Here is a 13623-nt window from a genome sequence, read left to right as displayed (position 1 = left end):
TCCTTGTCTTGGTTCTTTTCTTGTTTCTATTCTTGTTCCAATTTCGTTCTTGTTTCTTGTTCCTGTTTTACTGTATTCCTTTTCTTGTCTTGTCTTGTCCTTGTCTTGCGAAAGCACTTAACACCACCCTCTTGTCTAGCTTGCACTAATCCTTCCGTAATCAGTGTATACAGTGGGAGAAAAAATGGTCCAAACCTATGCCCTTTTTTTACATTTTTATTCATACGGCGGCTTTCACTATATGTACTGTCTAAATTTTTTTTATATGAAAGATACATTCTCTTCTCTACTTTGTCACGAAATTCCAGTGATTGCATTGCAATTCATTCTATTGCATTCACCATTTCAAGATGAGCGGTCAGTTTGGACCATTTTTTCCAATAAAACCAAAAATTAAGAAAAATCGTGTTTTTCTTCCTTGCTGATATAATAAACACTGGCGAAATAAAAATATCTTTATGGCAATATCCTCTAAAAAATATACACGAAGCATTCCACGTGAAATCATGAAATTCATTAGCTCCATTAGCTCCATGTTGCATCCGATGCATAATGGGCAGGTCTGGAGACCGCCATCACGTTGCATCTTTTTTTGAGCACATTTTTCATAGCACCGCAAGTTTTTTTTTATTCATGGAAAAAGAGAATTTTTTTCTCTACGCTGTGCCGAAATCCTGAGCATTTTACTCCAATTCATCCTAATGCCATTGCCAATTCCGCATGTGATCTACATTAAGAATGGTGCTCAAATGACCTGAAAAAAAGCAGCTGAAAAAGCCTGTGAAATAGCATTGCAGTGATCAAAAACCGTGCTGGCGTGCATTTTACAGCCTTTCGGATCATATTTAAGCTGACAAAAATACTGGAAGAATAAAATCTGCTTACACCATGTGGTCAGATTAACCTCATGCTTGTCATAAGCACATCCTCCGCATTTCACTCATTATAGCAGATCAACGTACTCATGATAAGCTTACAGTAACAACCTCTGGATGCCTTTTTTTGCATAGTGAGAGCCTTAAGAAAGTCATTACTGCTGGCTTGTGGCTATTTCCCGGTAAATGATCTGACATGATGAGTGAAATGTGGAGGGTGCACTTATGACAAGCATGAGGTTAATCTGACCACATGGCGTAAGCAGATTTTATTCTTCCAGTATTTTTGTCAGCTTAAATATGATCCGAAAGGCTGTAAAATGCATGCCAGCACGGTTTTTGATCACCGCAATGCTATTTCACAAGCTTTTTCAGCTGCTTTTTTTCAGGTCATTTGAGCACCATTCTTAATGTAGATCACATGCGGAATTGGCAATGGCATTAGGATGAATTGGAGTAAAATGCTCAGGATTTCGGCACAGCGTAGAGAAAAAAATTCTCTTTTTCCATGAATAAAAAAAAACTTGCAGTGCTATGAAAAATGTGCTCAAAAAAAGATGCAACGTGATGGCGGTCTCCAGACCTGCCCATTATGCGTCGGATGCAACATGGAGCTAATGGAGCTAATGAATTTCACAATTTCACGCAGAATGCTTCGTGTATATTTTTTAGAGGATATTGCCATAAAGATATTTTTATTTCGCCAGTGTTTATTATATCGGCAAGGAAGAAAAACGCACTTTTTCTTATTTTTCGTTTTATTGGAAAAAATGGTCCAAACCGACTGCTCATCTTGAAATGGTGAATGCAATGAGATGAATTGCAATGCGATCACCGGGATTTCGCGACAATGTAGAGAAGAGAATGTACCTTTCATATAAAAAAAAATTCGGACAGTACATATAGTGAAAGCCGCCATATGAATAAAAACGTAAGAAAAGGGCATAGGTTTGGACCATTTTTTCCCCCACTGTAAGTGCATCCTCTGCATTTCACTCATTATAGCAGATCATTTACCGGGAAATAGCCTCAAGGCAGCAGTAACGACTTTCTTAAGGCTCTCACTATGCAAAAAAAGGCACCCAGAGGTTGTTAAGCTTATCAGGAGTACGTTGATCTGCTATAATGAGTAAAATGCAGAGGATGCACTTATAACAAGCATGAGATTAATCTGACCACATGGTGTAAGCAGATTTTATTCTTCCAGTATTTTTGTCAGCTTGAATATGATCCGAAAGGCTGTAAAATTGTTATGCACTGATTACGGGAGGATCAGTGCAAGCTGGACAAGAGGGTGGTGTTAAGTGCTTTCGCAAGACAAAGACAAGACAAGACAAGAAAAGGAATACAGTAAAACAGGAACAAGAAACAAGAACGAAATCGGAACAAGAATAGAAACAGGAAAAGAACCAAGACAAGGACAAGACAAGATGGAGAACAAGATAGTATGAGAGAATACATACAACACACACAATTCTTGACTGCAGTTTATTTCATAAAAGAGATCGGGTATTTATACTAAAAGATGCGAAACAGAAGAGACAATGATAATAAAATAAATAAATGAAATGCAGAGCATAACATGAGGTAACGCATAGATCAATAAAAGGAGGAAAGACAACAATAGAGAAGAACATAAGAGCAAGTATAGAGGTAAGCGCATGGACCAGCATGGCAATAGTGAAGGAGTGTGCTTGGACCAATAATGCACATGGTCATGCATTATCGCCAAGACAACGTGTGCGCGGGAATGATCATGACATTACCCCCCTCTCTAGATTTGAGCATTGCGAGAACGGCGGACGGAACGGGAAGGCCCAGCCTCTGAAGGGGAAGGTTTATTTGGGTAGAGCTGGTGAAAGTCACGAATGGCGTCATGGCAGTTCCACAAATTGTCGACTGGTTCCCACGTATTATCGCTAGGATCGTCGTAGCTTTTCCACTTGACCAGATACTCCACAGCGCCACGACGATTGCGTGAATCTAAGATCGCCTCGACTTCGTAATGTTCTTCACCTTCAACATTAATGGGCGGGAGAGATATACCCGTACGACCTGGAATATCGGGTAGAGCAGGGCGATCCTTTGGAGACAAGAGGCTAACATGAAAGACTGGATGAACCTTCATAGATATTGGTAACTGGAGCTTGTAAACATGAGTTCCGATGCATTCAACGACTTCGAATGGGCCGAGCTTCTGATGGTCCAACTTTCTGGATGGGCGGGTTGTTCTTATATGGCGACTGGACAGGTACACAAATTCGCCAACAGCAAAGACAGGAGTGGGTCGTCGGTTACAGTTGTAAAACGCTTCTTGTTGTCGTTGGGCAATGGCGAGTTCCTCTTTTAGTGAATCGTGCAAGACTTTCAGAGAGGAGCAGAGGTTTTCAGAACTGTCGGAGATACCAGTGAGTGTTGATGCATGAACAAAGGAGAGTCGGGGATGATATCCATAGTTTGCTTGGAAAGGGGATCGGCGAATACTAGACTGAACAGAGTTATTGTAGCTGAATTCTGCAAGCGGAAGGAGGGACACCCAGTTATCCTGCTGGTAATTCAGGTAGGCTCGGAGATACTGTTCAAGAATTGCATTGACACGTTCTGTCTGGCCATCAGTCTGAGGATGAAATGTGGTGGACATATTAGATTTAATATCTAACAGTTGCAATAGAGAACTCCAGAATCTTGATGTAAAGACAGAACCTCGGTCTGATACGATATCCTTGGGTAAGCCATGCAGTCGGAAAATATTAGTCAGAAAGAGGATCGCAAGGTCACTGGCAGTGATATTGTCTCGGCAGGGTATGAAGTGTGCCATTTTGGTAAGTCGGTCAACAACGACCCAGATGGCATTGTATCCAGAAGAGATGGGCAGACCAGTGATGAAATCCATTGAGATAGATGACCAGGGGGCATCGGGAATTTGCAGAGGTTTCAGGAATCCATGAGGTTCTTGCCATGACGGTTTGGAACGGGCGCAGGTGGGGCAATTGGCGATGTATCGGTTAATGAATCGACGCATGTTGGGCCAGTAATACTGACGCGAAAGTAATTCGTAGGTCTTTGACTGTCCCCAATGGCCAGCCAGAGGGGAATCGTGATGTGTGGCTAAGAGGTCCAGTTTAAGGGCGTCATTCGCAGGGATACAGATGAGGTTACTGTATCGCAAAGGAGAAGCTGGGAGTCTTTGTCGATAGAGTATCGCTGGAGTCGTTTTTGTAAATGTCGTGGAGCACTGGACAGGGATTGAACAAACGACATGAGGCGCGTTAATCGAGGGTCTAGATCGGACAACTCCTTGATGCGTGCAAGTAATGTGGTATTTTGCGAGATGCTGAATGTGGCTGCGATTTCCAACTGATTCGCTCCAAAAAATTGTTGAACAGGTTGCTGGCTGCCCCCCCTCTTTTGGGGTCATGTTGGAGCGACGGGACAAAGCATCAGCTTTCGGGTTTTGCAAACCAGGATGATACGTGATGACGAAATTGAATTCACTCAAGAATAAGGACCAACATGCTTGCCGGCGGTTGAGGTGTTTTGTGGACAGGAAGTACTCGAGATTTTTGTGATCGGTATAAACAGTGATTTGGTGCGGAGCCCCTTGAAGGTAATGTCACCAGGCGGTAAAGCTGTCAATGATGGCCAGCATCTCTTTATCATAGATATCGTAGTTGACTTCGGTGTTGGAGAGCTTGTGACTGAAAAAGGCTACTGGGCGCAACAATTCATCGGAGCCAATTTGGCTCAAGACGCCAGCGATGATGTGATCAGATGTGTCAGTCTCTACGATAATGGGACGAGAAGGATCAAAATGCTGGAGCACTGGGGCTGTCGTGAACTGGCGTTTCAATGTCTGGAAAGCATCTTCGGTGGCGTCGGACCAGGTGAACAGGACATCTTTCTTCAATAGGCGAGTCAAGGGAAGAGCCAGGTGTGAATACTGTAATCTTGAATGAAGCGACGGTAAAAGTTAGCGAAACCTAGGAACACCTGAATATCTGAGACAGATTTGGGAGTGGGCCAATCCAAGATGCAAGCGACTTTTTCAGAATCCATTGACATACCGGCGACCCCGATTCGGAAACCCAAGAATTCCACTTCTGAGACATCAAATTCACATTTTTCGGCCTTGGCGTATAATCCAGCGGTCCGTAATTTCTCAAGGACCAAGGCTACGTGTTTGTCGTGATCTTGTTGGTTCTCGCTGAAGATAAGGATGTCATCAAGGTAAACAACCACGAACTGGTCGAGATATTCGCGAAGTGTATCATTGATCAATGCTTGAAACGATGCAGGAGCGTTGGTGAGTCCAAAGGGCATGACTTGATATTCGAAGTGGCCATAGCGCGTATGAAAGGTGGTTTTCCATTCATCACCTTTGGTGATCCATATATGATGGTAAGTATTACAAATATCGAGTTTTGTGAATATACTGTATCAGAGCCAAAGGTGATGCTATCAACTATTGATTTAATAAATAAGTGTCATCCAATAAATTGATCCAATGAGTGGTCGCATGCAAATATTGATTACTTACTGTATAGTAGGTAATGCTTCATCCAGATGAAGCAGAAGGAATATCACAGGTCCATCGTACGAGTCACATATACGCGCTGTAAAGTAAACTGTTTCTTTTCACAATTAATGGAAGATACCTTAGGGGTAGCATAAAAGCGTCCATTTGCGCCTAATCTTAAATAAAACGGGTACAAAAGCTGTCATTTCCACTTTGATAGTATTTACATATACATCTTTGCGCTGTTATAATTGACCAATATTTAGTTTAAGTGTAAATTTTACACAAAATTTACTTTGTTTTGTTGCTATCAAATCAGAGCAAGTATTGTGGCTGTATTATTTGGATACATATAAAACGTTTGATTTCCACCACGAACACGATCGAGTGATTATTAATTGTTATCATATAACAAGGTGTTGTCTGTTTTCTTTTGGCTGGAACACTGTCCCTGGACACCTGTCTGCAGGAGAGCCCAAATAAGTTGCACATTCCGAAAAAAAAATACAGATACTGTAGTGAGTGAAGTAGCAGGAGCGGGAGCTTGATTCCATTGGGCGCAGGCCTGAGTGGGATTATATCATGGTTGTTGAAAGTCATCGGATTTGGCAGGTTTTAGGTGATTGGTGTGCACCCAAGATGCAGATTTTGTAGATGTCTTTGTCAAGGTTACAATCAATAATGAGGTAGAGGCCCATCCAATTGAATTCCAAACTGTAAGAATTTTCATGTCGTAGGAGCACTGCTTCACCAAGATCATACCTGTGTGGATGCATGATGGCATCCCTTTTAGCTTTGTCAGCTTGACTAACAGCAGTCATATGGGATTCTGCCTGGTTTCATGTCTTGCAGAGCTCTCAAAAAAATGAAAGACTATATCAGCTATCGTCTGCGGATTCTTAGCTAGTCATTCATGAACAAATGTGATAGCATCACCAGGTAGTTGAGGTTCATGACTATACTGTAGATAAGATAGAATGGGCTGAACTGAATGATATGATGCTTACGAATTTAGCATAAGAAAAGTACTGTCAGTAAATATTCATCCCAAGTGGTGATTGCGCCATTGACATACTGTATTTGTGAAGCATTTGTTTGATGATGCGGACAATTATTGAGGAACAGCCACTACCCTCAGAACGTATCATGAATGTTGACGACCTCACAACATCATGATACCACACCCATAGACAAGTAGCAACACTTTGTTTATGCTACCCACGTCAGACACCCCCACTGACCTTTTTTTTTAGTTTTTGATACAATTAATAATTTAATGACATAATAATATATTTTTATTTTAATTTTTAAATCAGATATAAAAAATAATAAATTTTGTATCTTTAAAATATAATATATATTTTTTAAATATTATATTATATTATAATGATAACAATAGTTCCTCTTATCTGTCAATCGCCCGGTGGCTTCTTTATTATTATTTTTTTCTTTTTAAAAACAATCTAATGACTGAAAATAAAAAATAAAAAATTATTTTATTTTTAATTTTGCCAGTCTATTAGCTACAGTGACTCAGGAAATTGATCCAATGTTTGCCGATTTTTTACTTTATTGCAATTATCTTCACAACCACCATATCTATCCACCCCAAATAAAAAATATGTTGTAGCTATAACTCCTAGCTTTAAAATAAAAAAAAGATGAGAATTCTAGCATAAGTAGATGATGAGTAATTAAGGTTTCCACACGACCGCTCATTGGATCAATTTTCTGAGTTGCACTTACTTATTGAATCAATAATCAATCTGTCCACCTTTGGCCTTGATGACCGCCTCCAAACGTCGAGGCATGGTGGCAATATACTTCTGGCATGCCTCCTTTGTCACCTTGTTGTATCAGATATAATGGACCCGCCTCCATAGCTCTTCCATTGATGTGGGTGCTTCATCATAATCAGCAAGCTGACACTTCAGATAATACCACATATTTTCAATTGGATTCAGATCAGGAGAGTAAGGGGGCCACTGGAGTACTTCAATATCCTTGGATTCAAACCATGCTTTTGCTTTTTTGGATGTGTGCTTAGGGTCATTGTCTTGTTGAAAAATGATATCATCAATCTGCATACCATATTCTCGAAGGCTACCAAGCATACAGTATCATCCTCCAAAATATCACAGTATAAAGCTGCGTCCAATCCTCCTTCAATTTTGGTAATCAAACCAGGGCCATTGGCAGTAATGCAACTCCAAAGAAAGAGACTGCCGCCTCCATGCTTGGTAACATGATTGACGTTGTGATCTCTAAGTGGTTGCCCCTTCTGTGTCCATGTCCACTGCTTACCATCTGATCCCAAGCGATTGATTTTTGTTTCATCAGAAAATACCACTCTATTCCAGTCTTCAACAGTCCAAGAATGGTATCTTTTTGCAAAGGCAAGGCGAGCTTTCTTCCTGGAGGGGGTCAAGGGCAAGGCGTCAGGTTTATGCATGGACTTATAGTTGTTGGCCTGCAAAAAGTCCCGAATCGTCTGGGGAGCAATAGGCGTGGTGGAGGAGAGTTGTCTGCTGGCGTCCACAACCGTTTTATACTCCTCAGTGTTGAAGCGTCGAAGGATCAGGCGTCCCAATTGTGTAGTAATCAGCGATGATCGTCCAGCGGAATTAGTGGCAGGAATGCCTAATTGCTTGCGAATTCGTCCGACTGTGGAAACACTGACGTTGAAACGTGAAGCAATAACTCTGTGAGAAATGTTCTCGCGAAGTTGTTGTTCAATGTTGTTGATTTTATCTTGTGAAATCGAATGCATCTACAGATGATCATGTTAATTAGGTCAATTAGGAATCGGATGAAGGAATTGAGCGAAATGGATGCGGATTTCACCTTGAATCGGAATAAATAACTGAAAGAAGTGAGAAGGAGAAAAAATTCGGCGATTCTATTTACTTATTGTGACTGTCTGCAAGAAAAGTAGGCAACTCAGGAAATTGATCCAATGAGTACTTGTGCGGAAAAAACAATTACTCATCATCTACTTATGCTAGAGACTTCATCTTTTTTTTGTTTTAAAGCTATGAATTAGGGCTACAACATATTTTTTTAACGGAAACAATACGTATGATAGTTGTGGAGATAATTGCAATAAAGTAAAAAATCGGCGAACATTGGATCAATTTCCTGAGTCACTGTAAGAGGAACAGCCACTACCCTCAGAACGTATCATGAATGTTGACGACCTCACAACATCATGATACCACACCCATAGACAAGTAGCAACACTTTGTTTATGCTACCCACGTCAGACACCCCCACTGACCTTTTTTTTTTAGTTTTTGATACAATTAATAATTTAATGACATAATAATATATTTTTATTTTAATTTTTAAATCAGATATAAAAAATAATAAATTTTGTATCTTTAAAATATAATATATATTTTTTAAATATTATATTATATTATAATGATAACAATAGTTCCTCATTATAATAACACACAGATCTTAATATATTTAAACTCAGATAAATTTTATTTAATAAAAATTGAATTTATATATAATTAAAAAATATATGATTATATTATGTATAAGTTAAATTATGAATTTATAAGAAAAAAAAGAAAAAAGTTAAAAAGATAAAAAAAAGATAAAAAAGAAATAAAAGGGGCTATTATCTAAAAATAAATAACTTTTATTTATATCTTTAGATGCCCCACTATGACTTTTTATTAAGTAAAATAATATAAATAAAATATATATTATAATAATGAATACAGTAGTTGATATATTATTAATAATAATGAAATATAATAATAACTTTTTTTAACTTTAAATAAAAATATAAAATCTAAAGTTTAAAAATAAAACTTTTTCATAATTTTAAATTTTCAAATATAGTATATTAATTATTATATATAATAACTTTATATTTAAAAAAACTTATATTAATAAATAAAAAAGAATTGAATTGTATTTTAAAAATACATTATTATTATTTTAATTTTAAAATTTTAAATACAGTATAAAAGAAATTTTTATTTATAAATTCAAAAATATAGTAAATAATATATAATAAAAATTATTAATAAATTTAAAATATAATTACTATATATAGCATATGTGTCCTATTATAATATTTATCCGATGATACTATTAAGTTGTTCATATTTACCATTTGTTCGAGGGTAGAAAGTAGATATAAACTTATAGTGAGACTTGATCTTCTTGATATATTCATACTGTATAGGACATTGGACATAAAATTGTCACTACAGTCAGTCAATATTTCATCAGGGCACCTAAAATGCATGGTGATTTCTTTATACTGTAGATGAATTGAGTGATGGCTTGACCAGTAGCATTAGAGACTGTATAAGTGATAGGCCAGTTTGTCAAATAGTTAACTGCAATTAGAATCCATCGGTTGCCTTGAACAGTTCAGGAAGTTCACCAATGAAATTAAGATATCAATAGAGAAAAGCTAGTGGTATATCCAGAGGTTGCATGGGACTATAATGTTTATTTTGATTGGTAAATGCAGCAAGCTGGCACTGAGAGCATTTGGACAACTATTTATGAATATCGTCTTTCATCTTGGGCCACCACTAACGTTTCTTCAAAATATCATATTGTATATACAGTACGTGATTGTGCTGACATTTAGTGCCGAAGACTCGAAAAAGACAACATGGTTCCTGCTACCTGAGAAGGCTTCAAGAGAGAACTGAATGGCGAATTCTGCCTTAGCCACTTGAATCGAGCTGCCTGTGATCGTTTGGTAAACCTTTGTCAAACTGGATTAGTGGAACAATACGTTGACAATTTTCATGATGTTCTTTTAGAAGTCTCTACTGTTTCTGACGAGGAAGCTCTCGACCATTTCATCTGTGGACTGCAAGAAGACACCTGTATCCATGTGGTCACTCGTGATCCTCATTTGTTCAATGAAGCTGTCCGTTTTGCCCTGGCATTTGAAAGTGGTAAACGCATTGGTGCTCCTCCTGTGGCCTGTCCCAAGTTTCCCCGTCAAGATGATATGATGGACCTCGATTTTATCGGAAGGAAACCACGCCCTAGACACCATAGACCTGAATACCGCAAGAAAGAGCAAGATGACAGCTGTTAGTTTTGCCACAAGCCTGGTCATATAAAGCATTATTGCAAGGTCCGTCTGGCGGAGATCAAGAAGATGGATGATGCCCGCCAGGTTTTTGAAGGGCACAACTGAAAAGAAGGAGGGTCAGTTGTGCACGATAGAAGAAAATTCCTCCTCTCAAGCTCCAGTTGTTACAAATGACTCCAATAAAGAAAATGTTTCTGCTTACATTGACGATTCTATTATTACTGTTGATCATGAAGATAACTCTTACCTGAGCCATCTATATATGACCTCCGAAACTGATTTGCCATTGTATCCCATTATAATTCATGGTCATACTTTCCTTGCAATGATTGACAGTGGTGCCAGTGACAATTACATATCCTCCTGCATGACCCAATATGCCATGAAGACTGAAAAAACTCTCACGTGTATGATTGAGACTGCCAGTGGTGACATCAAAACAGTCGATCGAAAGGCTATATTGAACATCAATCTGAATGGCTTCCACAATATATTGATCGCAAACATTTTCGACACAAAATTCGACCTGATCCTTGGATGAACCTGGTTACACTCTGTAAGACCCGAACCGATGTATGGCGTATCCGAGAAAATGAACAAGACTACCATCTAGTTCCGCAACGTGGTGCTGCATCAAGACTGCAGTTGAATTATTTGATCTTGGCCAAACAAGTTGAAAAAGACCTGCAACGTACTGTAACCAAGCCAATTGTTTCCTGCTTCACCTCAAGTCTCCTGACAACACACAAGACTGTGACACTGTCTGGGAAGACTTGGTGAAACAATTTAATGACGTTTTTCAAAATGTACTCCCTGGGCTCCTGCCGGATAGATCAGTTTGGCATGCCGTTAACACCGGTGATGCTACGCCTGTGAACTGTGCCCCATATAAGATGAGCCCTGCTGAACTGAATGAACTGAAGAAACAACTCAAGGAACTTTTCGATCTCGATTTAGTGCGACCCAGTGCTTCTTCTTGGAGTGCGCTGGTATTGTTTGTCAAGAAGAAAGATGGATCAATGCAAATGTGTATCGACTACTGTGCACTCAACAAGCTGACTGTCCATAACAAGCATCCTTTTCTGCAAATCAATGAATGTTTAGAACGACTTCAAGGCGCGAAACACTTCACCAGTCCCGACCTTAAAAGTGGTTATCACCAAGTCAAGATTGCTCCCGAAGATATTCCAAAAATGGCTTTTAACACTTGTTACGGTCAATACAAATTTTTGGTCCTCCCGTTTGGTCTCACTAATGCCCCACCCACGTTCCAACAACTCATGAACGAAGTGCTTGGTGATTGTTTGGACGATTTTGCATTGATTTACAGTGGCTGAAAAAATTGTCCAAACCTATGCCAGTTTTTTAAGTTTTTATTCATACCGCAGCTTTTGCCATATGTATCGTCCGAATTTTTTTTATATGAAAAGTACATTCTCTTCTCTACCTTGTCGCGAAATCTCGAAGATCGCATTGCAATTCATCGCATTGCATTCAGCATTTCAACATGATCGGTCGGTTTGGACAATTTTTTCAATAAATCTGAAAATAAAAAAAAGTGCTTTTTCAGCCGTTTTTCTTCCTTGCTGGTATGAAAAACGCTGGCGAAATAAAAATATCTTAATGGCAACGTCCTCTAAAAAATATACACGAAGCATTCCAGGCAGAATCATGCAATTCATGAATGCCATTAGCTCCAGGTTGAATTTGGTGCATAATGGGCGGATCTGGGGGACCGCCAGCACACTGCATCTTTTTTTTGAGCACGTTTTTCATAGTACCGCGACTTATTTTTTATTCATAGAAAAAGAGAATTTTTTTCTCTACGCTGTGCCAAAATCCCGAGCATTTTACTCCAATTCATCCTAATGCCATTGCCAATCCCGCATGTGCTCTTCATTAAGAATGGTGCTCAAATGACATGAAAAAAAAGCAGCCGAAAAAGCCTGGGAAATAATGTTGCGGTGAACAAAAACCGTGCTGGTGTGCATTTTACAGCCTTTCGGATCATATTCAAGCTGACGAAAATGCTGGAAGAATAAAATCTGCTTACACCATGTGGTCAGATTAACCTCATGCTTGTCATAAGCGCATCCTCCGCATTTCACTCATCATGTCAGATCATTTACCGGGAAATAGCCACAAGCCAGCAGTAATGACGTTCTTAAGGCTCTCACTATGCAAAAAAAGGCACCCGGAGGTTGTTAAGCTTATCAGGAGTACGTTGATCTGCTATAATGAGTGAAATGCGGAGGGTGCGCTTATGACAAGCATGAGGTTAATCTGACCACATAGCTAAGCAGATTTTATTCTTCCAGCATTTTCGTCAGCTTGAATATGATCCGAAAGGCTGTAAAATGCACACCAGCACGGTTTTTGTTCACCGCAACATTATTTCCCAGGCTTTTTCGGCTGCTTTTTTTTCATGTCATTTGAGCATTATTCTTAATGTAGATCACATGCAGGATTGGTAATGGCATTAGGATGAATTGGAGTAAAATGCTCGGGATTTCAGCACAGCATAGAGAAAAGAATTCTCTTTTTCTATAAATAAAAAAAAAGTCGCGGTACTATGAAAAACGTGCTCAAAAAAAAGATGCAGTGTGATGGCAGTCCCCAGATCCACCCATTATGCACCGAATTCAACATGGAGCTAATGGCGTTTATGAATTGCACAATTCTGCCCGGAATGCTTTGTGTATATTTTTTAGAGGACGTTGCCATAAAGATACTTTTATTTTGCCAGCGTTTTTCATACCGGCATGGAAGAAAAACAGCTGAAAAAACACTTTTTCTTATTTTTGGATTTATTGAAAAAATTGTCCAAACCGACCGATCATGTTGAAATAGTGAATGCAATGCGATGAATTGCAATGCGATCTTCGAGATTTCGCGATAATGTAGAGAAGAGAATGTACTTTTCATATAAAAAAAATTCGGACGATACATATAGCAAAAGCTGCAGTATGAATAAAAACGTAAAAAAACAGCATAGGTTTGGACAATTTTTTCAGCCACTGTACCTCGATGACATTTTGATTTTTAGTAAGAACGAAAACGACCATCGAAAGCATGTGCAACATGTACTGGAACGACTATGTGAAGCCAAGCTAATTGCCAATTTGAAGAAATGCGAATTTAGCTGGCATGAA

General features: G+C 38.9%; 1 protein-coding gene across 1 annotated transcript; it reads left to right on the top strand.

Moving 5' to 3' along the window:
* The first annotated feature begins 13096 nt into the window (after nt 1–13096).
* On the top strand, nt 13097–13387 carry BYT42DRAFT_567224 (uncharacterized protein). Its single transcript, XM_051568070.1, has one exon. The coding sequence runs from the start codon at nt 13119–13121 to the stop codon at nt 13314–13316; it is 198 nt and encodes a 65-aa protein (XP_051424900.1). The 5' UTR covers nt 13097–13118; the 3' UTR covers nt 13317–13387.
* Nucleotides 13388–13623: the final 236 nt, after the last annotated feature.

The sequence above is a fragment of the Radiomyces spectabilis genome (assembly GCF_025331425.1).
Source record: "Radiomyces spectabilis strain NRRL 2753 chromosome Unknown BYT42scaffold_5, whole genome shotgun sequence".
In the NCBI taxonomy this organism is placed as follows: domain Eukaryota; kingdom Fungi; phylum Mucoromycota; class Mucoromycetes; order Mucorales; family Radiomycetaceae; genus Radiomyces; species Radiomyces spectabilis.
Note: the sequence above shows the minus strand (reverse complement) of the source record. Positions and strands in the feature narration are given on the sequence as shown.